The 27,224-nt window shown below is 33.8% G+C and overlaps 1 protein-coding gene across 2 annotated transcripts; it reads left to right on the forward strand.

Annotated features, from left to right (window-relative positions):
- The first annotated feature begins 21,632 nt into the window (after positions 1–21,632).
- Positions 21,633–26,187, forward strand: LOC107027150 (acyl-protein thioesterase 1 homolog 1-like). 2 transcript variants are annotated; one of them, XM_027918863.1, is made up of 10 exons: positions 21,633–21,740; positions 22,133–22,206; positions 22,323–22,437; positions 23,312–23,348; positions 23,441–23,510; positions 23,678–23,782; positions 23,980–24,130; positions 24,243–24,325; positions 25,594–25,687; positions 25,787–26,187. In XM_027918863.1, the coding sequence occupies exons 2-10, from the start codon at positions 22,182–22,184 to the stop codon at positions 25,866–25,868; spliced, it is 762 nt and encodes a 253-aa protein (XP_027774664.1). In that variant the 5' UTR covers positions 21,633–21,740; positions 22,133–22,181; the 3' UTR covers positions 25,869–26,187. The 2 variants fall into 2 exon arrangements, with proteins under 2 accessions (XP_027774664.1, XP_015083814.1); XM_015228328.2 differs by having other exon boundaries at positions 21,637–21,740; positions 22,133–22,212.
- The last annotated feature ends 1,037 nt before the right edge of the window (positions 26,188–27,224 follow it).

The following is a 27,224-nucleotide window of genomic DNA, read 5'->3' on the forward strand; positions in this document are numbered from 1 at the left end:
GGTTGAAATACCATCTTTTGATCTATGTATAACTCAAATTCAATCGCAAATCTCAGGCTATACAGCTGCGATGGAATTAGAGAAGAAGTCGAATGATGAACTAGTAAGGTCTAGTCCTTCTAAAAGGAAAGTAGTGTCAACGGTGAAAGCAATCGAAAAAAATATTACAAGAGGAGGAAAGTAAAAAATTTTGTCCCGGACATGATTGGAGAACCGGTTGTTAATGAAGAACAAGACGAAGTGAGTGAAGAATCACATAGTTCATCAATTTCTTCTTCTTCTTATTTGTCTTCTTGGTGTGTGAAACCAAGAGATGATTTTGACTTGTCACAAAAATCCAACAGTAGAGATCTTGTAACACTCATGTCTGCATGTTGTATAAAATATATTTAACTATATATGTCATAATATATTAACTGTTGTTTTAAATGGTAGTATGCTTAAATGAATATTTGCACTTCATTAAATGTGTATGATTTTTGTATAAATTTCGATTGCAATATGCAAAAATATATGAACATTGTATGAAAAATATATAAATATTGTATAAATTATGAATGTCATATTGAACTTTGATATATGTAACAGAAACAAATGGTACCTATATGAACATTGTATGAATACTATATGAACATTTTATGAATGACAGTAAAGTTCAATGTATATATATAATGTATAAACATTGTATGAATTATGAATCCTGTTATTTGTAGTTTTGATGATTTGACAAACTTAGGGACCTCATACAGGTACCGGGTTTTCTACTTGAGTATTGCAGGTGTCTTGTTTGAAGTATTGCAGATGAAACAAACCCAGGGACCTAGTAGAGGTACCAGGCTCTCTTGAGAGTGAGCCAGTCGACTGCCAGCTGGAGATAGTACAGAAAGTAGGTGCACACTTCCCGATGGCGTCAGAAAGTGTGACCTTTCCAACCAATGGCAAGATGTTTAGGAAAGGGACTTGTCAATACAAAAGACACTTTCCTAAACACTTTTTGGTAGTTTTTGCAACTTGATAAACACTTTTCAAGAACTCTTGCAAAGGCTAACAAAAAGGCAAAAGGCAGAATCATTCCTTGAACAACAGCAACATCTGGAGCTTTTCGTCTAGTTGTTTTAGGAATTTATTCTCTTGTTCTTAAATTGTAAACCACTCCTAAATCTATAAAGGAATTGGTGTGTTGAGTTAAAAGTCTAGGTTGTCCAGGTGGGATTGCTTAGTGGGTAGATTGTTTTTCTACTTTGGCTTGTTGAGCAATAGAGGTCTATTGCTTAACGGTAAGATTGATAACTCTTTCTTACATTTGGTGTAATCGTGTTTCGCTTTTGCTTTTGAAGATTAGTGAAAACGATTGAAAATCCTGTGAGACAGGTCGTGGTTTTACTCCCTTAAGCAAGGAGGTTTCCACGTAAAATCATTGTGTTGATTTTACTGCATTCAACTTTCTGGTAATTTTCTGAGTTGAAGTAAGGGACCTGGTCCATTACTTGTTAAGTGAAAGCTTACATTCTATCAAGTGGTATCAGAGCAGGCACTACCTATTTGGTTAACACCAAGGAAGTGATTTTGTTCTAAGAATGGCAGCTCCACTTAACCTCGAAGAAGGTCAGTCATCACACAGACCTCCTCGTTTCAATGGACACTTCTACAGTTGGTGGAAAGTTAGAATGCATGACTATCTCATGGCTGAAGATAGCGAGTTATGGGATATTATATTAGATGGACCCTTTGTTCCCATGATGGAAGAAAAAGATGGAGAAAAGACCATTACTGTTCCAAAGCCCAGGCAGAAATATGATGAAGCTGACAGGAAAAAGATTGAAAAGGGTTTCAGAGCTAAAACTCTTCTGGTCTGTGGGATAGGACCTGATGAGTACAACAGAGTGTCAGCCTGTGAGTCTGCTAAAGAGATTTGGGATAGCTTGTTGACGGCTCATGAAGGAACTGAACAAGTCAAAGAATCCAAGATTGACATGCTCACTTCACGATATGAAAACTTCAAAATGAAGGAAGGTGAAACAATACATGAGATGTTCACCAAGTTCTCTTCCATTACAAATGAGCTGAAAAGTCTGGGTGAACCCATAAGCATGACCAAACAAGTCAGAAAAGTGCTTCGAATTCTTCCAAAGTCTTGGGAGAGCAAAGTTGATGCCATTACAGAAGCCAAGGACTTGAAAGTGCTGACCATGGATGCGTTGATTGGAAATCTTAAAACACATGAGATGAATCGAAGCTATGATTTGTCAAAAAAGGAAGTCAAGAAGGACAAGTCTCTGATGTTAAAGTATAAATCAGAAGAAGATTCAAGTGATGATGATGATATGGCATATCTCATCAGTAGATTCCAAAAGGTTGTGAGAAAAAACAAAATGTATAAAAAGGGAACTAATGGGACTCGAAATACTGCTCAAGGTGATACTTGCTACAAGTGTGGAAAATCTGGGCACTTCATCAGAGAGTGTCCTTTGCTCAAGACTGAAAACAAGGAACATCAAAAGCACAGGGGTGACAAAGAAAACAGAAGGGACCTGGTACTTGGAAACAGAGATCGTAAAGCTGCTGCTGATATGGTTGTAAAAAGGGCTCTTGCTGCATGGGGGGATTCTTCAAGTGATTCAGAAGATCCTGATGAGTCAAAAGATGTGTCTATGGTTGCTGTGCATGAGGAGGAAACTGTCTTCAATGAAATGTTTGCTCTCATGGCACACACAGAAAATGAAGAAGAGAACAATCAGGTAACTCTTCTTGACATGAAAATTGACTTGGACAAATATTCTCTTAAGAAATTAAGAACCTTGTCAAAAGTCATGTTAGATTCTGTGATAGAGCTAACATCTGAAAGAGATGCCATTAATGCTGAACTTGAAATTCTTTCTGAAAACAAAGTTCAACTTGAAGAGACAATGGCAAAAATGGTGTCTCTAGAGTTAAATAATTCTGAACTTAAGTATCAGTTGAGTGAGCTTACTGAAAAGGCTGAAAAACTAAATGGAGAGCCAAATAGCTTGCAAGCTGAAATTGAGGAAAAATTGAAAAACTCTGAGACAAATCTCAGATTGTCACTTGAAAAGAATAACAAATTAGAACAGGATGTTGTTAAACTTAAGGAGGAACTTGAAAATTCTCTTAAGTGGACCAAATCATCAAAGTTATTGTCAAATGTGACAAGTCAGAGTAATTTCAATAAGAAAGGACTAGGAAGTCTAAACATAAGTCCTCCTTATAATCCTCACAGTAAGTATGTGTTTGTGTCTGATAATCTGTTGTGTCTGCATTGTGGAAAAAATGGACATTTGAAAAAAGAGTGTGTCAGCTGGAAAAACTCTCGTGAAAGATACTCTAATTATGCTGAAAGACAGAATGTACCAAATAAGAGACCTGGTCCTACAGAATCTGTCCCAACTCACAGATTTTCAAAGAAAAAATCTGTTCCTGCTCCTAGGTCCTTTGTTAGAAGGATTCAAAGTCTACCGTATTGGGCAAATTACAATCTGATCACTCATTTGTCTGCCTACTGGGAACTCAAGCTGAAATGGGTTCCCAAGCTTAACAAGTGACTTTTGGTGCAGGTGAGTGAGAGGAGCAGCAGTCAGTGTTGGTATATGGATAGTGGCTGCTCTAAACATATGACTGGTGATGTAAATAACTTCCTCTCACTCAAGACCCTCCAAGGAGGAGGAGTCTCATTTGGCGATGGCAAGAAGGGGTACATTTTGGGAGTTGGGAAAGTGGGAAGATCTCTTGAAGATTCAATCGACAATGTTTACCATGTGGATGGTTTGAAGTACAGCTTGCTGAGTGTTTCACAAATCTGTGATAAAGGAAATGAAGTCAAGTTTACTTCTGAGAAATGCACTGTGGTGAGTTTAACTACAAACAAGGTAATTCTCACTGCACACAGAAGTAAAAATATGTATGTGGCAAACTTGGAAATCTCTCATGGAGATGACTTGACATGTCTCAGTGCTCAAAATGAAAATGCTGATCTCTGGCATCGTAGGCTGGGACATGTGAGTTCATCTTTATTGAATAAATTGATTTCAAAGGACCTGGTCCGAGGGTTGCCTAAGATGAAGTTTGCTGAAAATAAAATATGTGAAGCTTGTGTCAAAGGAAAGCAAATCAGATCATCTTTCAAGCCCAAGAATCAGGTAACATCATCAAGAACCTTAGAGTTGCTGCATATGGACCTGTGTGGACCCTTGAAGATTCAAAGCAGAAATGGCAAGAAGTATATTTTGGTGATTGTTGATGATTATTCAAGATACACCTGGACGAGATTTTTGAGATCAAAGGCAGATACAGCTGATGAGTTGGTGGTATTTTTCAAAATGATTCAAACCAAATTGAATCAAGTTGTTTGCAGTATTAGATCTGATCATGGGACAGAATTTGAAAACTCAACTCTCGATAGATTCTGTATGGAAAATGGTACAAGCCACAACTTCTCTGCTCCAAGAACTCCTCAACAAAATGGAGTAGTGGAGAGGAAGAACAGAACCTTGGTGAATATTGCCAGAACTATGATTATTGAATCAAATCTTCCTCAAAGTTTCTGGGCTGAAGCTGTTAACACAGCATGTCATGTTACCAACAGGTGTCTAATAAGAGCTGTGCTAAACAAGACTCCTTATGAACTACTCAACAACAAGAAGCCAATGCTGAATTACCTTAGAGCCTTTGGATGCAGATGTTTTGTGCTGAACAATGGGAAGGATGATCTGGGAAAATTTGATCCCAGAAGTGATGAAGGAGTATTTGTTGGATATTCTTCATCCAGCAAAGCCTACAGAATATTCAACAAGCGAACACAATGCATTGAAGAAAGCATTCATGTTGTTTTTGATGAAAATGGAAGCTTGAAGAGTGATGGATCAAATGATGATGATGATGTGCTAAAAATGCTAACATCCAAGAAGATTGAAGGCGCTCAAACTGATGCAGATCAACAACTGAAAAATGATTGTGAAGATCAGAATCACAGTCTACCTGAGGAAGATGCTGAGGTTGAACAGGATGATAGGGTACCTGGTACTACTCAAAACTCCAGCCAGAGTACATCAGAACCCCCAGAAGATGATGTCACTCCTGATGAAGAAGATCATGATGGTCTGCCAAATCAGTCTGCTGCAAGGTCAGGATGGAAGCATAGTTCATCACATCCTCTTGATAATCTCATTTCTCCCTTGAATTCTGGAATTCAAACTAGATCAAAAACAAGAAATCTAGTTGCATTCTCAGCATTCATATCATCCATTGAGCCTAAGAATGTTAAAGAAGCATTAAGTGATGCAGACTGGATCAACTCTATGCAAGAAGAACTTCATCAGTTTGAAAGAAGTAAGGTATGGTACCTGGTTCCTCGACCTGAAGGCAGAACAATAATAGGAACCAGGTGGGTATTCAGAAACAAACTTGATGAAAGTGGAGCTATTACTAGAAATAAATCCAGGCTGGTAGTGCAAGGATACAATCAAGAAGAAGGAATTGACTATGATGAGACTTTTGCACCTGTTGCCAGAATGGAAGCTATTAGAATCTTAATAGCTTTTGCTGCTTTTATGGGATTCAAGCTGTATCAAATGGATGTGAAGAGTGCATTTCTGAATGGAGATCTCAAGGAGGAAGTATATGTCAAGCAACCTCCTGGTTTTGAAGATACAGAGCTACCAAATCATGTGTTCAGATTAAACAAGGCACTATATGGTCTGAAACAAGCTCCAAGAGCATGGTATGAAAGGCTGTCAAAATTTCTGTTGAAGAATGATTTCAAAAGAGGCAAGATAGACAATACTTTGTTCTTATTAAAAAGGGAACAAGAATTGCTTATCATTCAAGTTTATGTGGATGACATAATTTTTGGAGCCACTTCAGAACACCTGTGTGAAGAATTCTCATCACTAATGGGAAGAGAGTTTGAAATGAGCATGATGGGTGAGCTGACATTTTTCTTGGGGCTGCAAATCAAGCAATCATCAAATGGAATTTCAATATGCCAGGAGAAGTACATCAAAGAGCTTTTGAAGAAATTCAACATGTTTGATTCCAAACCTATTGACACTCCTATGGGAACAAATTCCAAGATGATAGTAGAAGAATCTGATCCCCTTGTGAATCAGACAATGTACAGAGGAATTATTGGCTCCCTGCTATATCTGACTGCTAGCAGACCTGATATTGTTTACAGTGTAGGAATGTGTGCCAGGTTTCAAGCATGTCCTCGTGATTCACACCTGAAGGCTGCAAAACGCATTCTCAGATACCTGAAGAAAACAGGGGACCTGGTTCTCTTTTATCCTGCAGGTGATACTTTTGATCTGGTTGGTTTTGCAGATGCTGATTTTGCAGGTTATCAAGTTGACAGGAAGAGCACCTCTGGAATGGCTCATTTCCTTGGATCTTCACTTATCTCTTGGGGCACTAAGAAGCAGAACTCTGTGGCTCTTTCAACTGCTGAAGCTGAATATGTAGCTGCTGCAGCTTGTTGTTCTCAGTTGCTGTGGATCAGGCAACACTTAGAAGATTTTGGAATCCACATTAAAGCAATCCCTCTAATGTGTGACAACACCAGTGCTGTGAGTATGGGAAAAAACCCAGTTCATCATAAGAGAACAAAGCACATTGATGTTAGACATCATTTTTTGAGAGATCATGTTGAGAAGGGAAATATTGTGCTCACATACTGTCCAACGGAGGAACAGATTGCAGACATCTTCACCAAGGCTCTCAGCAAGGACCAATTTGAGAGAAATCGGCTGAAGTTGGGGATGTTGATCTCCAAGTGATGTTTTTAGCTTCAAACAGAAATATTCCCTCGATGGTTAGAACTGTTGTGCAGGTATCCTTTGTGTGAATTTTAAATATTTGCTCAAGATCATTTTTGTACCTTTCGTAGGTATACCTTCAATAGGGATCTGCTCAGCAAAAAGAAGAGGTTAGAACAATTAAGGAATGAAGTTAAACTCTATCATGGTACCTGGTACCTGTCCAGGTTAGCATTTTACATTAAGTTTAAACTAAAAATTTTGACCGTTGAAAATGCCACGTGTCAGTCATCGGTTACTCTGACCGATCAGTCCAATCGTTTTTTCTCTCAAACGACGCGTCTAATCAATGGACCTGGCACCTTCTCACTTCTTTTAAAAAGGGGTCTTTTCTCCTGAAACTCTCATTCATCTTGAAACTTTATCTCTCTCATTTATCACAAAGACCTCTCACATTCAAAGGCAAATCTGTCTTCCTTCTCTCTTGCGTTCTTCCTGTATCGTAACCATGTCTTCCTCGTCATCTTCTTCGACGCAAATGCTGGGCACACTTGATGAAATTACACCTCTTGCCTTCTATTCTCCAACACCTGCTCCAGCCAGCACTCCTCTCCCACCCAGTCCCTCACAAAATGCTCCAGATAACCCGTTCTTCTCCATTGATCTAAACACTTCTACAGTACCTGGTACTTGTGAAGACATGTTGCCTGACAACATGTTTGAGGGAGATCTACCAAAACACAGGGCTTCAGAGTCAAATATTCTAGCAGCGAGTGAGGAACTCGTGATTGAGAGTCTTGCAATGATGAGGGAAGAGGCCAGAACAGAACACACTGTTGCTCTTGAAAGAGAAGAGGTAAGGCCTTCTCAACCCATTTTTGACAAAACCCCAGATTTAGGGCGGTATTCTTCTTCTTCTTCATCTGAATCTGCTAGTAAAGAAGAACCTTTAAAATGGAGGGTGGAGAGTAGAAAAGGGAAAGAAAAGGTTGTGGAGGAGGCTCCTAAGAGAAGACCTAATACAAGGTCTGCTGCACAGAAATTAATGGGGGATGCCTTGAAGGCAAGTGCACGATCTGCTGCCGCAGTCAGAAGTGCACGAACTTTCAAGGTATCACACTTTAAGATACCCAAAGAAAATTTGGTTGAGTTGTCTGGGGAAGAGGTTGAAAAGAAAAGTGACAAGAAGAAGTCAGAAAAGAAAAGAGAAGTGGTTACAAAGAAGGTTGAGAAGTCACAGTCAAAAGGGAAGAAAACTGAAAGGAAGAGAAAGCGGACACAGGGACCTGGTTCTCAAGCCCAGAAAAGTGAGAATGTCAACATGCAGGAAATAGTTGACAGTCTGAGGAACCAAGCAGTTCTTGCTGGTAGAGTGTTTGATATGGGGATTATCACTCTTCCAGGCATGGACTCTCTGCACGACATGGTGGAGATCCAGTCTTGGTTGCACCTGTTCAACAAGCAATCCCCCATCCTCCATGAAGAAGAGGTCCGTGAGTTTTATTACAATGTTCAATTTCTGGAGGATGGGAGTCTCCTCACACGTGTGAACGATATTGCCATTTCTTTAAATGAGGAGATGTTGGGCAAAATACTCAGAGTGCCTACTGAGGGGACCCGGTCCGTGCAGGAGAAAACTTGCTCTTCAGAATTTGCATCTCTGATTTCAAAGACTCCCACAACCAAGGTTGCTGGGATCTATAAGAAACTCATGAAGAGTGAGTATCAGCTGGTCTTCGAGTTCGTCAACAAAGTGGTTCTCCCTCGAACTGAAAAGAGAACACTTGCTACTGCTGCTGACTTGTACATCATGGAGATGCTGTGCAGCTTTGAGGCTCTGAGTCTTCCTGGTCTTATGATTGAACACATTCACAAGACAGTTATCGAGAGGAAAGGAGTACATGGAATGGGATATGGATACTTTCTCACTAAAGTATTCACACACTTTCAGATTCCTCTTGGTATTGGAAAGGTGGGGACAGTCAAACAGACCATCTCTGAGCACACCTTGGTTGAATGTGAGTGCATTGAAGGCAGAGGCTTGCCAAAAAGCAAAATGGCACAACTTCTTGCGGACCTGGATAAGCTTAAACATGAGACTGAGGAACTCACTGTGCGTTTGAGTGGTAAAGAGGCTGAAATTGCTGTACTCAAGGCAGAGCTTCTTACTGCACAAACTGAGGGACCTGGTTCTTCAGCTGCACAAGCTCTGGAGAAAGAGAACAAGGAGTTGAAGGCGAAGATAACTGCCCTGCAAGAAAAGGCCATCCAGGATAATGATGCTGCCAATGCACGACTCACTCTTGTTATCCAGTCCCTATCCAAGACCCCTCCCTCTTCCTAAACCTGTCAATCAATCCCTCCTTGTGTTGTTTTTTTTGTGTGGCAAATTCTCGTGTTAATGGATTTTTAGTTTGCTTTTAATGTATTAATGTTATAATGGCTTGTTGGTTACTTTATTCCTTTGATGTTCTTCCCAGTTTCTTTTGTGAATGCTTGTCCTCTACTGTTTGATTGCTGATTAGCTCTGATCTTGTACAATATTTATGTTGACTCAATGGTTTACTGCATATCTTTTTTATGATGCCAAAAGGGGGAAGTAAACTGTAAGTAGCAAAATAAAAGGGAACATACATTAAGGGGGAACATGCATTAAAGGGGAATATTCAGAAAAAGGGGAATATGCAGAAAGGGGGAATACAATGTCAGGGGGAACGATTCTGGTGAAGATTTCAGATCATATCATTGTTTGTCATCATCAAAAAGGGGGAAAATGTTATTTGTAGTTTTGATGATTTGACAAACTTAGGGACCTCATAAAGGTACCGGGTTTTCTACTTGAGTATTGCAGGTGTCTTGTTTGAAGTATTGCAGATGAAACAAACCCAGGGACCTAGTAGAGGTACCAGGCTCTCGTGAGAGTGAGCCAGTCGACTGCCAGCTGGAGATAGTACAGAAAGTAGGTGCACACTTCCCGATGGCGTCAGAAAGTGTGACCTTTCCAACCAATGGCAAAGATGTTTAGGAAAGGGACTTGTCAATACAAAAGACACTTTCCTAAACACTTTTTGGTAGCTTTTGCAACTTGATAAAAACTTTTCAAGAACTCTTGTAAAGGCTAACAAAAAGGAAAAAGGCAGAATCAAATTCCAAACACAACTGCAACATCTGGAGATATTCGTCTAGTTGTTTAGGAATTTATTCTCATGTTCTTGAACTGTAAACCACTCCTGAATCTATAAAGGAATTGGTGTGTTGTGTCAAAGTCTAGGTTGTCCAGGTGGGATAGCTTAGTGGGTAGATTGTTTTTCTACTTAGGCTTGTTAAGCAATAGAGGACTATTGCTTAACGGTAAGATTGATAACTCTTTCTTACGTTTGGTGTAATCGTGTTTCGCTTTTGCTTTTGAAGATTAGTGAAAACGATTGAAAATCCTGTGAGACAGGTCGTGGTTTTACTCCCTTAAGCAAGGAGGTTTCCACGTAAAATCATTGTGTTGATTTTACTGCATTTAACTTCCTGTTTTACTCATTAGTGTAGTAAGGGACCTGGTCCATTACTGTTAAGTGAAGGCATACATTCTATCAAATCCCATATTGAACTTGGATATATGTAACAGAAACAAATGTTACATATATGAACATTGTATGAATACTGTATGAACATTGTATGAATACTATATGAACATTTTATGAATGGCAGTATAGTTCAATGTATATTTATAATATATAAACATTGTATGAATTATGAATGTCATATTGAACTTTGACATATGTAACAGAAACAAATGATATATATATGACAATTTTTTACGAAGCCAAACTTTATAAATGTCAATGATAACAACTGCACTCAATAAAACAAAATGTGTTTCTAACATTCAAAACAACACAATAACAAATGTAACATTACGAAATCATTGTGTCCAACTTGACGGCATCTACTGCAAGTCATTTTTGTCCTTTTGAATTTCACGTCAGCAAACCCCTTCCATCTTTCAAGTTTTAGTCTACCCGCTATACAAAATTAATACAAAACATATATTCTAATTTCATTAGAAACATATACTGTAATTTTTGAAAAAAAAATAAATGGACTTTCATACACAAATGATACACGTTTCGTATAATCTTCATTCACTATTAAAAAAAATTCAGACTTCAATGTTTACACAAATTTATAATCAGTTCATGTAATTCATACACACTTCATACACAGTTAATATATCATTCACTGTCCTATACAATACTTCAATTAAACAAACACAATACATTTTTAATACAAAATTAATATAAAAACATATTATAATTTAAATAGAAGCATATGTTGTGCGCCAAAATTTATCAGGTTACTAAAAAAAAGAAGTGAAATATGCAGCTATGAAAATATTCTTGAATTTTTAGAAAAAATGACTTATACGTTGAAAGCAATCTGAAAATAATCGTGAAATTTTGGAAAGAAGACTACTTGTAACGTTGATCCAAATATGTTTGAAAATGACAATCTGAAAGTATTCTGAAAATCCAAAAATATTTGTTATTATCTGGTTGAGTTTTTTTAAGGAATTAATTCAACAAAATAATATTATTTTAACTAACTAGAGATATTTAAGGTAATGATGATAATTTGAAAATGTTTAATATCCCTAAAAACGTGCTAATCATATATTTAACTTTAATTAAACTCCCTACAAAGTGCAACTATTCATATTAAAAAACGTGCTACATGCATTAAATGTAGCAATTAATAAAGAAACAAAAGTTTCATAATTTGTGTTGTCAAGGTATTAATTATTAACATTAATTATCCATTATTACTTTATCCCCTTAATTTTTAATTAATTGTTAATAACAACTCTTTTTAATAAATTATAATTAACAATATAATTATTAATAAAATATTATAGAATGACATATTAAATGCTACACAATAAAATTAAAACTCTAATATCATAACTTAATAATATTATTGTATAAAATGCTATATAAAAAATTTACGCACAAAATAAATACTTATATTTGGTTTCCAGACTCCACTTAACCATTCCAGCTTGCGACCTTTGCAATTGTTCTTTGTTTAATTAATCTTCATTATTTTTCTTGTAACGTGAGTATTGTCATCTCTATGAATTATTAGTAAAAAGTGAAGTTTTCAATCTCTCACGTAAAATACGAATTGATATTCCTTCATCAACTTGGATTACAGGAATCATGCATAATGTCTATTTGCATGGGAAAAATGGTCACTTTTTTCCCGAACAAGTTAATTTGATTACAAGTTGAATTCAGAATTTGAATTTTTATATCACCTAAAGTAAATAGACTACTAAAAATCACTATTTTTTCACCAAAAAATGTACGTTCGTTATTTCTATAGATATTTTGATTGAATCTATAAGAATAAGAAATAGTAACGTTTTCATACAATAAAAAATTAGGAAGTTTCTCACGTGAGAATTTGTTTTCTACCATATATTTCCCAATGAGTTGGTTTGGTTGGAAATAAATGATAAAAATCAAGTTCTATAGCATAAATTTCACTTATTTGGAATGGGAAAAATCTTTGTTTTTTGTAGTGTGATATAATGCAATAATAATTGAGTTGACAGTCAAATTAATATTTATAAATATTTGATTTCTAAATGTATATAGTGTTTCTCACTCGAGAATTTGTTTTCTACCATATATTTTTCCATGTATGCATGCCTATATAGCGTGAATTCTCCCAACTCAATAACTATACTTTTAGGATGTGGTTCTCCCAAATCGAATCATTGTATCACCTTATTATAAACATTTATCAAAATTCGAGTAAGATGAATATGGGAATATGTACTCCACCAGGTGAACCAGTCCTAGGATCATACTAATAATGACAACAACTTGTGATGCAATTTCAAAGTATAAACGCCACATAATCGTCACTTCTATTGTATAGCATCTTGTATACTTTCCATTTTGAAAGATAAATATTCGAATATTCAAAAACTTGTGAATGCGATTTATTTCTTTTGAGTTGTTAAGCATGAATGTGGGGGGGGGGGGGATTCTCCATGTTAAAAGATAAAAATGTCATAACATTGTCAACATATTTTATTCACTAGAAAATAGAATTTACAAAAGGACAAAAAAAAGGAGATCAAAAGAGAAGAAGAATTAAGAAGGTGAATAGAATTTTGTCTACTCGCAAGTTGCAATAGATAAGATTTAGCGGTGGAGCTAGAAGTGCAGAGTTAATATTTCACATGATCACTCAATTAATGATTTTTTTCACAAAAAGTCACTTAATTTTTTTTGTATAACCCTAAAGTCACTCAACTATGGTTTATGGCTTCTTTTCGCAGAAAGTCAATCAACTAGAGTTAGGGGTGTGCATCGATCGGTTCGATTCGGTTTTATAGATTATCGGTTCGATTTATCGATTTTTGATTTTTAAATATTCTAACCCAATACCAAAACAATAAGATATTTGTTATCGGTTTTTTTATTCGGTTTTTGATTTACCCAATAACAAATGTCCGTAAAATATTATATGCCTTCTCACTTCGCTAAATTCTTTGATATAATGAAACAAGAAGATAATGAGAAATTACATCAATAAGAGAATATATATTACGAAGGCAAAAATTACATGTTATCACCAAAACATAGTATGAAATTTTTTATGTTAATCAAATTACGGACCTTTACAAACTTGCAAATGCTACTACCTACAATTACAAACTAAAACTAAAATAAACTACTCCAAAAAGACTAAAACTAAAACTAAAGTTAAATAACTTCAATTGTGAACCCCTTACTTTATTCTTTAGAAACTGAGTAAATAGTAAAAACTAGTAATTTAAGCGGCCCAGTGTGAAGTTGCTAGAGTACTAACTATTTGATGTAGTTATAGTGTCTAATTATATATTAAATTAATATTAAATAATTAGAAAGGGAAAAATAATAAAATACTACCGTCTTATTGGGTTATCGGTTTACCCAATAACCAATAGTAAAAACCGATACAGGACCAATAACCCAATAAATTTTTATAAACCCATTAAAACTCCATAACCAAATAACCCAATAACAATAACCCAATAACATTTTTTCGCTTCGATTTGTCGGTTGGTTTAGTTTTTGCACACCCCTAACTAGAGTTCTTCTCAGCGAAAATCACTCAATTTTTTTTTTGCAATTTCAAAGTCATTTAACTATGGGTATTTTGCCTACAAAGTCACTTATATGTTGATATTTCACTTAAAAAAATCACCCAATCAATTTTAATGATTTTTTTCGTAATTTTTTGTTGAAATGCAATTTTTTTTTAAAAAAAATAAAATGCTCCTTTTAATTATTTTATTAAATTTTGTTGAAACACTATTTTTGTTTTAAACTAATTTCCTAAAAAATAATAAGACATTCAGTTTAATTATTTTATTTAATTCTATTGAAACATAATTTTGTTCTAAACTATTTGTAAGAAATAAAATAAAATGTTGTCTATCCCATACATAAATCGGTAAATAGAAAGGACTGATATACATGAATAAACATAGCTATTGTTGAAAAAGGGATAATACACGAAAACCTAGATCACCTAAGCTATCTTGTAATCTCTAAATCTATGAAAAATAAAGCAACAAACAATTTTATTTTGAAATTTCCTTGAGAAGAAAGAGTTTGAGAAAGAATTTAGCTTGATTATTTTCAGAGTTTAAATAGCTAAGTATATATGTCTTAAATGGAAAGAAATTAATATGAATCAATACAAATAAATATTAAATCAAGCTAGAGTAAATTTAGGAGTAAATCTATCTATTCTTAGGATTCTAATACTCCCCCTCAAGCCGGTGCACACAAATTATATGCACCAAGTTTGTTACACATATAACTTGTTTTGGGACTAGCTAGGGACTTGGTGAATATATCAGGAAACTAATCACTTGACCCGCATGAACCTTGTGACCATATCTCCTAAAAGTTTTTTTTCTCTTATAAAATGACAATAAGTCTTTTTGTGTTTTTTTTCTCGTGAAATAATGAATTCGATGCAATGTGAAGTGTGGCTTTATTATCGCACACAAGCTTCATTGTTGTAGTATCTCAAAATTTCAACTCCTTTTGTAATTTCTTGGTTCAAATGAGTTCATATGTTGCCACTGCCATAACCCGGTATTCTGCTTCTGCAATAGATCTAGAAACCACAATTTTTTCTTACTTTTCCAAGCCACCAAATTTCCCTCAACTAGAACACAATATCCAGAAGTAGATCGTTTGTCAAAGGGTGACCCTACCTAATCTGGATCTCAATATCCAATAATTTTTTCATGTCCTCGATCTTCACAATAAAGTCATTTCTCTGGAGCAGATTTTATGTATCGAAGAATGCGAATAATTGCATCTCAATGACTATCAGAGAATTCAAGAACTGACTTATAACACCAGTCGGGAAGGTAATATTAGGTCGAGTCATTGAGAGATAATTCAACTTTCCTACTATGTCTTCTTAGATCGCTAAGAGGCTCCACCTAACCTGATAAGCGCTTAACAATTTGAATCCATTAGAAAATCAATAGGTTTAAAACTCGAAATTTGAAAGAGGAAAGATGGCCAAAGAGGGCTACTAGTTCAATTCCACGAGATCAGTCTACGGTTCGTATGAAGTTCTATGGGTGACAGACCATTCTTGTAGGAACTGGAAAAAATATTTTAAAATCAAGCTCTAGTAATACATTTTACGACCGAGAAAGTCCATCGAATGGACTACAGACCATAGGAAGGTCTCCTAGAAAGGTTCCAGATTTAGTAAAATTTTGAGTGGAAATTTGTGGTCTAAGGATAGGTACCACAAACCGTAGGAATTCCGATAGTTCATAGGAAGAAGTCGCAGGATTTGCCCAAGATTTAGGCCACAATCACTCGACCTACGGTTTGCCAGTATGGTCCGTAGAAATTTCTATAGCCCGTAGGTCGCAATTGTAGGGCTGACCAATATTATTTTTAAAGGTTGTTTTGGTTTTTTTCTAAGCAACAAACTTCTATACTACGTCATTTTGCCTATAAGATATCAACTCTAAAAAACTTTAGTTGAGTGACCATCTAAGATATCAACTCTAAAAGTCTGATTATGGATTCAATCGAACTCAATAATTTTGTTCAAACAATGTATTTGTATTGGGAAGTTTATTTAAATTTGTTTATATATATATGTATGTATATATATATATATATATATATGTATGTATGTATGTATATATATATTAAATTCCAAATCAGTTATTAACATTGGAAATCATCATTAAATAATTCAAAATTCATAAGGTTAAAATTGTGACTTTGTCTCTTATGATATCAAACCTCATATATTTTGTGTATTTTTCATCAATACATTAACCAAATCAAAGCAAATATTTATTTGCCTAAGGCAATAGGCTAGGGGCAGAACTAAAGCTCTAACTACAATTTTTGGAAAATTCTCAATAGCTTAAAGGGTGTTTGGGTTTTTTTCTAAGCAACAAACTTCTATACTACGTCATTTTGTCTATAATTAATCCCTTATAATTGATTTTATCCCTAAGTCTACCCATTCCAAAGTTCCTCTCAAAGATTTTCTCTCCAAGGCTCTCAAGAATTCTAGGGTTTCTTCGAGTTCAAGTCTCATTTTCTTCACCAATTGCTTAGTGCTTCAATTTCAAGGTATGTAGGGAATTGTTCAATGGGTTACGTTCACCCATCGAGTCCACATTCTCCAATTCAATTTTTCAAAATTGATCAGGTTTTTATTCAATTCCTCATGGATTATATTTATATGGATTAAATTGTTTGATTTTGATCATATTATTATTATTATCTAAACTTAATTGCATGCTTTCCAATCAATTCCATATGAATTCATGCATTGGTCATGATTTTGATTTTGAACCCTAATTTACGTGAATGTGTAAAGAAGTTATGAGGTTATGAATGATGTTTTCATTAAAGACATGCATGATTTATGAAAATGAATGTCTTATGATTTAGATTGCTTTAAAATTGGCATCAATTCAATATTGAAAAGTTTTCTAACATTAAGGGATCATGATTTGGTGAAAGGTTTTCTCACTCATGTATTATTCAAGATTTAAGGAGTTATTCTATGATGTTTTTATCTTGGACTAGTACTTTAATTGTGTTTTCCATGGATGATGCTATGTTTATGATTATGACTAATTCCGTCAGAATTTTACTTAGCACGAGAGGATATGGAGATGGAGGCACTCATGTTAGCAGAGGTCGACTCTCTAGTAACAATCTCGTTATCCCTAACTACGTGTCCGCGTAGGTTGTCTTAAGTGACATAGCTAGTGAATTCATCTAAACTAAAAATTAAGACCCTTACCCTCGCAAGTAAGGATATCTCTTTTCGACGTGGGAGAAAGACACTAATCCCACGTTATATCTCACTTGGTCTATGTAGATTAATAGTAAATATCTCACAAATGAACTAATAGTAAACATCTCACAAATGAACTAAGATACCTTCAAATATTTGATGAAACTTTCCTTATGTTTTAAGAATCATTGACCGTGTTCATGATTCATAATTAAACTTTAAAGTTTTTTACTATGTTTAGCTTGGTCATGCATGCATTTCATGTTTTTTATTATGTCTCCTTATTATCACGATTTATATTTTATGCATATCTCTCATACTTCATTGGGAAAATTATGTAAAATAGAAAATATTTAGCCTATATTAGGTACTATAGCTACAGTTAAAAAAAATTGTAATTCATGGCTACAGTTTCCCCAATTCTTGTTATTCCTCTAATTTGTATAATTCTGATTTGTATAAATTTAGAATTTGTGAAATTTGATTCCTGATTTTATAAATTTAGAATTATGTAGTTACCCTAGCTATTTGTATATGATTTATGAAAAAATCATAATAAATTGTCATGTTATTATATTGACAAGTGAAATATACAAAAGGAGTTCTAAAAAATCTTAAATGTATAAATATATACTCTCTATATACTTACCCTATTTGTATATTCAAAAGTGAAATATATAAATAGACAAAAATATGCAACCGCAACCTTTATAGCAAACAAAACTATAACTATGGAGCACAATTATCGAAACTATAATTGTAAAGCCTTATCATGTTTATTATTTTTGCTATTTCTGAAATTTTCTCTTTAAAGTATTTAATGTTTTGAACATACTTGGGCTAATATTGTAATGGAAAAAGTATGTGGTTAATAGGGATGTGCAAAAATCAAACCGACCGATAAATCGAATCGAAAAAAATGTTATTGGGTTATTGAGTTTTTAATGGGTTATTAAAAAAAAGTTATTGGGTTATTGGTTCGGTATCAATTTTTACTAATTGGATAAATCGATAACCCAAAAAGACGGTAATAATTTATTATTTTAAATTTCCTAATTATTAAATATAAATAATTTAATATATAATCAGACATTATAACTATATCAAATTATTAGTACTCCACCAACTTCACAGTAGACCGTTTCACTAGTTTTTACTGTTTACTCAAAATCTAAAGATTAAAGTAAGGGGTTCACAATTGTAGCTATTTAATGTTAGTTTTAGCCTTGTCGAACTATTTTATTTTAGTTTTAGTTTGTAATTGTAGGTTGTAGCACTTGCAAGTTTGTAAAGGTCTGCAATATGATTAATATAAAAAAATTCACACTATGTTTTGGTGGTAACATGTAATTATAGCCTTTGTACTATATATTTTCTCTTATTGATGCAATTTCTCATTATCTCTCTTGTTTGACTATATCAAAGCATTTAGAGAAGTGAGAAGACATATAATATTTTACGGATATTTTCTTATTGGGTAAATCAAAAACTGAACCGATAATGATCAAAAATCGATAAACCGAAAATCGCTAAAGAATATCTTATTGGTTTGTTATTGGGTTAGCATATTTAAAAATCGAAAATCGGTAAACGAAATTGATAATACATAAAATCAAACCGAACGGACCGATGCACACTCCTAACGGTTAAGCAAAATATACTAGTTAATTAGCTAACATAGTTACAGTTTGCACTAATTATATTTCGAAACTTACTTCTCGCTATAATTACATTCTCTCTCGCCTCTCTCTTCTCTCTCCCCCCCCCCTCTCTTGGCTGTCTCCCCTCTCTTTGGAATGTCGCTCGCCGCTCTTCTCTTTTTCAGTCATCTCTCCTCTCCCTGACTAGTCTCTCTCGCTTCTCTTCTACCAATCTCTCTCACATGTGTTAAACTCATACTGTAAATTAAAATCGTATCACTCTTTGTTTTACTGAAAAACTCTTAATGTAAACCTCCGTACAAGATTAACCGAACGGACATTGCTTATAATATATGACTCTAAATTTGTATACATTGCTAATATAAAGATCTTTTATATTATCTCTATCTTTTTTATATGTAATAGCCGATAATTAATTTGCCTTATTTTAAGATTATATTTTTTTTTTTTAAAAAAAAGGAGGTGGGAGGTGGGCGTAAGTATCAATTGAGTGACAATAATATCATCATTTCCTTACAATGATATTGTACAAAAGTAAGTTCATAAAGTAAAATACGTGTAACGTCTTAGTCCAACTATTCGTCAATTCTAGTACACCTTTTGCATTTTTTTTCTATGAGTTGATCCATTTAAAAGGAAAAAGAAAGAGTAATGCCTATCCTTTTTCTTCTATTTTTTCCTTTTTTTTGTTAATGCAATATAAAAAATTTTAATTAGAGGCCTTCTCTTTCAATAAATAAACCAAATTAACATGTCAATAAATATTTTTTTATGGAATATAATATGTTTTCGGAGTTAATATCAGTACTAAAAAATAAAAGGAGAATCTATTTTTATGAAATATAAAGGATAACATGTTCTTGTGTTGTGTATTTGTATTAGTATTTGATTAATATAGAGCCTCGTTTGAAAGGAAGAATTTTCTATAAAAGATTTTTTTTTCATACTCAAGGCTCGAACTCAAGATTAAAGACAACATATTTTGAATATTTCATCAAATAAACCTTCTTGTGATTCATCTTTTTTGTTAATATACTTGATGATTCATGATTTGTTTTATCATGCTTAGCGTGAAGAGATTATTTATTTTTTGGGAAAGAATTATGTTAATAACTAATTACAATTTCATGTAGTTCATTTTAAGTGAATTATTTGGATATGATACACCCCCTAAGAAAAATGTTTAAAGAAAACTTTTTTTAAGATTATTTTCACTACTACCCTTTGATTATTCTCAAACTAATCGCTTAGAAAATGTAAAGTATGTAAGAACTCCATTAAAAAAAGTTAAACATGGAGAAAAGAAAGTAGACAATTTCGTTGAATTTTTAAAAAAATCACTTATTTTGAATTGTGAAAAAGATCTCAATAATAAATTTGGGCCCGTTTGGCCATGTGATATGGTATCATGATATGAAATTGAAGTTTTGTTTGGACATGTGATATGAAATTTTTGTTGAGTATTTTCTCATAAACATAAAAATTTCATAAGTTGTAAAATTATTAAAATAGCCCCAATTGTGCATTCAATCTTATCAAATAAAAAATTATGAAATCTCATAATAAATTATTACAAAGGTATTTATTCACCACTTAAGTAATTATTTCATTTAGCTTTGATTAGTAATTATTTCATTTAGCTTTGATTTAATAAAAAATCGAACATAAATTGTAGTGTACTAGTTTTTAATATAATCCTCCAATATAGTACAAACAATTTTCTTAAGTTGAACTTGTATTTCTCGATCATGTGACTGAGAAGACAAACAAGCATTGTTACTTTGAGCCATTTGTTTCTCAATGTCATCAACAACTATATTTTCATGTTTATAGACTATAAATATTTCATCACTTTAACAATCGGTTGGTGTGAGTTAAAGTGACTATATTTTGGTGAAAATAATAAATTTTATGTCGGTGAGAATAATAAATTTTAAAAGTAATGATGTGATTATAAATTTTATTTACATATGAAATAAATGATTAGTAGATATAAATGTGAGATTATTTTAACAAAATATAAACTCGTGGATCAATTTTTATATTAAAATATCTCAAATCATGATATGGAATCACCATGCAATTCGATATCATGCTTTTTGGATTAATATGGAATCATATCTCATGAGATGGAATCAGCGTGAAATCGCATGTACAAACGCTGATTCCATCTCATGGTATCATATCGTGATATGGTATCACATGGCCAAACGCTTACTTGATACTCACTCTATCTCTAATTATTTGTCCACATTTTCTTTTTTAGTTGTCCCTAATTATTTGTCAATTTTAACAAATCAAGAAAGGACAAAAACATATTTATATCCTCAGTTAATTACTTTGAAAAAGGTAAAACTTTTTGAAAATCTTAAATTTTTAATTAATTCACTTCATAATTAATAGGGATAAAATGATAAATTTATTATTGTTTTCTTAATATGTATATCAATTCAAAAATGGACAAGTAATAAGAGAGAGTATGGACTAAAGGGAGTAATATTGTTGACTAGTGGTTCTTTGTAAAATTATGTGTATTTGAAAATTCATAATCACAAATATATAAGATATATGATTTATTAATATCGTATTTTATATATTTGTATATTTTATTTATGAATTATTATTTGCTCATTTGATAAAATTATATAAAAGTCGAGAATTTTTATTTCTCCTCGTAGGAAACAAAAATGTAAAACAGTAAAAGAAGGCAAAGCCAAAAAGTGAATGACCAGACACCTACTCACCTAGACAAACAGTGTCGATAAAAAGGCTGTAAACTTTTGTTGTTGTTATTCAATTCTTAAACCCCCAAGTGCAGGTCGGTACTGAATGCTTAAACCCCTCTATTTTTTCTTGCCCGTGAGCCCCAAATTGCTATATTATTGTTTTGTTATGTTGTTGTTATTCAACTCTTAAACCCCAAGATTCAAGAACTAATGGAAATTTGCTTTAATGGGTAAATGAAGTGCTGTATACTTTGTTAGTGCTTATATTCAATCTTTGATATTAGACAAATAGGAATATCTTTATTTGTTGTGCTTTTCTTGTTTTGTCGAAATGGGTAGAGGCATTGATTCTTTTTTCAATGTTGCATTGCTACAAAATCATGTCATTTGTTCATATGTGTTCATTGATCTCTGGTAGATTCTTTGCTCATAAAGTTAATTGCTTTTTGCCTCCTTTTTGACATTGGGGGTACCTTTCTCTTTATGCTAAGTATGTAGGTAAACTTAGACAAAGTGTAACTGGTGTAAGCTATCTAGGAAGACACTACTGGTTGTATTCCATTTTCACCCTTTTGTGAGGTTATAAGTAGAGGTGCTTAAATGTTGATTATTGGCATTGCAGGGGCATTTTTCAATAGGGTGCAAGTGTTTTAATATTTTTGGGTATAACAATGAGCTTCAGTGGCTCTACAGCAGGTTCTGGTGGGTTTGTGTTCATTTTTACAATGCAATTGTTTTAAGTACTTTGCCCTAGCAAACCAGGACAAGTGAGCTAAATGTTTGAACAGAAGGTTGATCTTGCAATTGTTTAGGTAGCGGAACAACTCGAACATCATTGGAATTTGGGAGGACTCATGTTGTTAGGCCTAAAGGAAAGCATGAGGCAACTATTGTTTGGCTACATGGTCTAGGTGATAAGGGCTCAAGGTATTGTTTCTATCGTAAGTGTTAATCGTGCTTTTAAGGTGTTGATGCCTTTGAGGACAATAAAGCCGCGATAAAGCCTGTCACAAAAATTGTTAATTGATATATGATTTAATGATTAAATTATGATCAGTATATCATGATGTTACATAGTTTTGTCTAAATGCCTGCACTATCAGGCTCATATATGATTTACTGATTAAATTATGATCAATATATCATGATGTTACATAGTTCTGTCTAAATGCCTGCACTATCAGGCTCTAGTGACCTGTATTACACTCTTTTTTGTTCTTGAGAATGGAGGTGTTGCTTTTAGTCCATATGCTTCTCAACCCTAGTTTGGTCAATTTTGGCTCTTTACCTTTTCTTTTGTTTACCTCTATTCTGTCCCAATATAATAAAGCTCGAGTACAAGACGAATGTGTCGTTGTCTTTTTGATCATTTACTTGATTCTTAGGGATCAGGCAGCCAGATGTCGAATCAGGGACCACTTGTTCACTTGCTGATTTTCCTATAGACCAATTAAACAAAACAAGATAAAGTTAATTATTCACAATGTCAGTGACTAATTTAGTGTCACTAAGACTAAGATTAGGCCCATAAACTTTCATATTAAAAATTTAGTCTAATTTGTCCATTTCAACAAACCTTTTCATAAATTAGTTCTCCAGATTATTTTGTGGTCCCTAAGCTAAATGGATCACTAGTCTCCAAGTTGTTTCTTTAACTGTACAGTATTTTAACATTTCATGCATAAAGCTGACAGCTCTTTCCTTGAAACTTTATGTTGCATATTTTAATCCAACTTGTATTATCTTGCTTAATTAGCTACCAGAAACTGTTGCTAACTCTTCTTTCTTATCTACTTTGCAGCTGGTCCCAGCTTCTTGAAAGCTTTCCACTTCCTAATGTAAGGAAATAGTCAGTCTATGCAGGGTGATTTCTCTAATAAGCGCGATATTTATTTCGTTGTGACTTGTCGGTATCTTAAATGGTGTGCAGGTCAAATGGATTTGCCCAACTGCTCCTACTCGTCCTGTTGCTGCCTTTGGTGGATTCCCCTGCACTGCTTGTAAGCCTTATTTTCAGAAACAATGTTGTTTTCTGTTTGTTGATAACCGTATCTTCTATTTTGTTGTATGCTTGCTTAGCAATGTCTTTCTCTTACTGTGCAATATCTTTTGTTTATGTACTGATAAGGATAAACACAGAGGTCCTATTAACTTGAATTATTTTTAGGGTTTGATGTAGGAGATATTTCAGAAGATGCTCCTGATGATTTGGAGGGCTTAGATATTTCTGCAGCACATATTGCAAATCTCTTATCAACAGAGCCAGCTGATGGTATGTTTCTTTTTCAACATTTTAGAACAATATGTGCCAGAAAATCTTATGCAAGATGAAACTGGTGCTTCAAATATCATATATGTAGATAATCATTTCATCACTGCATCTAGATTGTTTTAATGCACTGTAAGTTGATATCTGATGTGTGACAGTTCATCATTGCATATATATCTGTAACTCTTCTTCATCTTCAGTGAAACTATGTGTTGGAGGATTCAGCATGGGAGCTGCAACTGCTCTTTATTCAGCTACATGTCATGCATTCAGTCAGTATGGTAATGGAAGCCCTTATCGAGTTAACCTGAGTGCAGTTGTGGGCCTTAGTGGCTGGCTTCCTTGTTCAAGGTAGAATGTTATTTCTTAGAGATACCTGCAGCTGTTGTTCCCATTGGAATTTTAATTTTTCTTAAAACCTGTTCCCATGGAATATGTTCCCCTTATTAGCTGTTTTTTTCAGGACGTTAAGGCGACGAATGCAAGGAGTGAATGATGCTGTAAGGCGTGCAGCATCTTTGCCAATTTTGCTCTGTCATGGCACTGGTACTTCCATTGCATGCTTTCCAACTTTTGGAATCTTAAAGTCCATCTAACCTTCAGTTTTTCAGTATATATTAGCTTTTTTACATTGCAAATATAAAGGACCTGCAAGGTTGTTACTTAAGTGAATTCCTGCCATATGTTGGTTGTCTGCCTGAGATTTCAATTCCCTTTGATGTCCTAATGCATTTATTTCTGGGGCTCCTAAGTTTTTTTTGGTAAAACAATTGCTCATAATGTCAGGGATCAGTATATGACATGTTTAAATTAATATTTATTAGATTATGAGGGTTAATGGAGTGTCTTGCGAAGCTTTATGGAAGGAAAAGCTAGTATAGGACCTCTTGTGGATGATTATACTGTGATTAACATCTTGGTACTTTTTGGTTCTCTTTTGATAGATCTTAGCTGGTAGAAAGGTTGGTTGAGAGGATATAGAAATGACCTAAATTTGCTTAGCATATCACACCATTTTGCCCTCATTTCACTAGGTTGTAAGCTCAAGGGACAACAGTGACTATTTGTAGAGGTTCACAGTCGAAAAGAATACTCTTTAAGACATGAATTAATTGAAGCAACTGAGAAGTAGTTTGAACCCAACATACTGCAAGAATCTCTAGATAGTTGCATACAATCATAATTTGTTTTCTCTGTTTTTTTCTTTCCCTTCCCCATGAATATTTTCGACAAATAACTTTTAGATTGATCATGATGCAAGGATTTCATTTCTGTCCATGCTTTTTCCTGCAAAGATTGAGTAAGCCTTTAGTTCCTCGCTAGTTAACATGTCTGACTTGTCCAAAAAAGTGAAGCAACGTTTATAAGGCTGGGAGATCATTAATTTACATTCTAAATAATTTCCAGTGTCTCTGGATATAGCATCAGTCGTTTGAGAAGTTCTATGCATATCTCCTTTAGTTGTAAAGTCTCTAAATGTGGAGCCTTCATTCTATTACTTGTTACCTTCCTGAAAGGAGGATGTCTCAAAGATGAGTGGTCATTCATCAAACTCTATGACTTGATGATATTGTAAGGAAAAAAAAAGCAAAATCTGCTACATTTCTCGTGTATCGGACTGTTGGTTGCTGTTGATTTGGAATTTCAGAAGATATCGAGGTCCTTGATATTCCACATGGCTGTGATTTTTCTAATTGGTTGGCCATAGTTGTCAACCGGTAGACTTGCACTCTTGCTGTTGTTTTACTCTTCATGCCATTGAATATGAAGTTAGATTTGAACCTTAACGGAATACACAATGGTTCTTGTTTCAGGTGATGACGTTGTGGCATATCAACATGGAGAAAAATCTGCAAGAATTTTAAGCTCGTCTGGTTTCCAGAATCTAACCTTGAGGACTTATGAAGGGTATATATATATACATTTCCACCTTCTTCTTGGTATATACATTAAACATCAGATGTTCGTTAAGGTATCATGTTCAACTCTTCTTTTTTCCTTATATAGGCTTGGTCACTACACAATTCCTGAAGAGACTGATGAAATTTGTCGCTGGCTGTCTGCAAATTTGTGTCTCGGGGGGACATGATAAGAATTGTTGAAGCTCTGGTATACGTGATATACACGAAGAAGAAAAATAACCGCCATAGTGTATGAACAGCTAGCCTAGGGAGAGTGGTTCATGTTATACTTGCATTATGCATCCTATTATATTGTCTTGTCTATTAGTATCTGTTGTATTAGTAAACAATAAATCACGTGTGGCTATGCAAGTTTTTACAAATTTGATTTTTTTTTCTCGAGAGGTAAAGAAATCAGTTTGTCCTTGTTTAGTTCTCTCTTAATTAAAACAGCCACACAATTGTTATATCTTAGTTATCACTTTCTCAAAAGAGAATTTTTTTTTCCAAGTACTTAAAGTTGGTTGGTGAACCTAGTGTGAACAGGTCTTGTATAAGTTCATTATTCCTTATGGAGAACAACTCATAATTTCTCATAAGTAACTTAATGCTTGATTAATTTTTTCACTTGAATTATTCCTGCATGGGTTCCTTATGGAGAACAACTCATAATTTCTCATAACTTAATGCTTGATTTTTTTTTGGCTTAAGTCATCGATCGCCCCTCAAAGTTGTCCGCATAATTTACTTAGACACCTCAACTAAGACTTGTACCTATTGAACACCTAAATTGTTCAAAACATGTACCTATTAGACACAAAATGCTGATATGGCAAAAAATGTGTATTGCACTTCTCTGAAGCGCGTGAAAAGACTTAAAACAGTGTCTTTTTTATTATTTTTTTTACATTTTTTTCTTCTTTTATTGACACTTGGCATTATAATTAACTTAAAAAATATTTTTCTTCTTTTATTTACACTTTTTTGAAAAACGGAAAGCACCACTCCCACCTGTCATCTTCTTCGTAATTTAGTTTACAAAACTTTCTTCATTTCAGCTCCAACATTGTTTTTTTTTCTTTTTTTTATATACAAAAAATTTATATCTTCCAAATATGAAGATAAATAAAAATCAACTATGAAGATTCTGATTTGTAAGAAAGTCTTCGTATGATTTATTTCAAATCTCATAAAAATAAGGAACAAATATGAAGAAGATGAAAGAAGATAAATGATTTTTATGTATAAAAAAAGTTAGCCGATATTTATTTATCACAATTTTCGAACAAAGATTTTTACTCAAATTCATATGTGTTCATTAAATTTATCAAAAATGATATCAAAAAATTTGAAAGAAATAATTTTGGAGCTATCAATGTCATCGATGTAGAGTTGAATAACCGCCAACAAAATTTTCTTTCTTCTTTACTCTTAGTATGAAATAGAAAATTAATCTTGAAGTTATTTGAAAAGAATAAGATTTTGTAATTTGAGAAAGAATGTGTTTTGGGGAAGAAGATGAAGATGAAAGGGGGTTGGGGTGG

Source organism: Solanum pennellii, chromosome 8 (genome assembly GCF_001406875.1).
Source record: "Solanum pennellii chromosome 8, SPENNV200".
Classification (NCBI taxonomy): Eukaryota; Viridiplantae; Streptophyta; class Magnoliopsida; order Solanales; family Solanaceae; genus Solanum; species Solanum pennellii.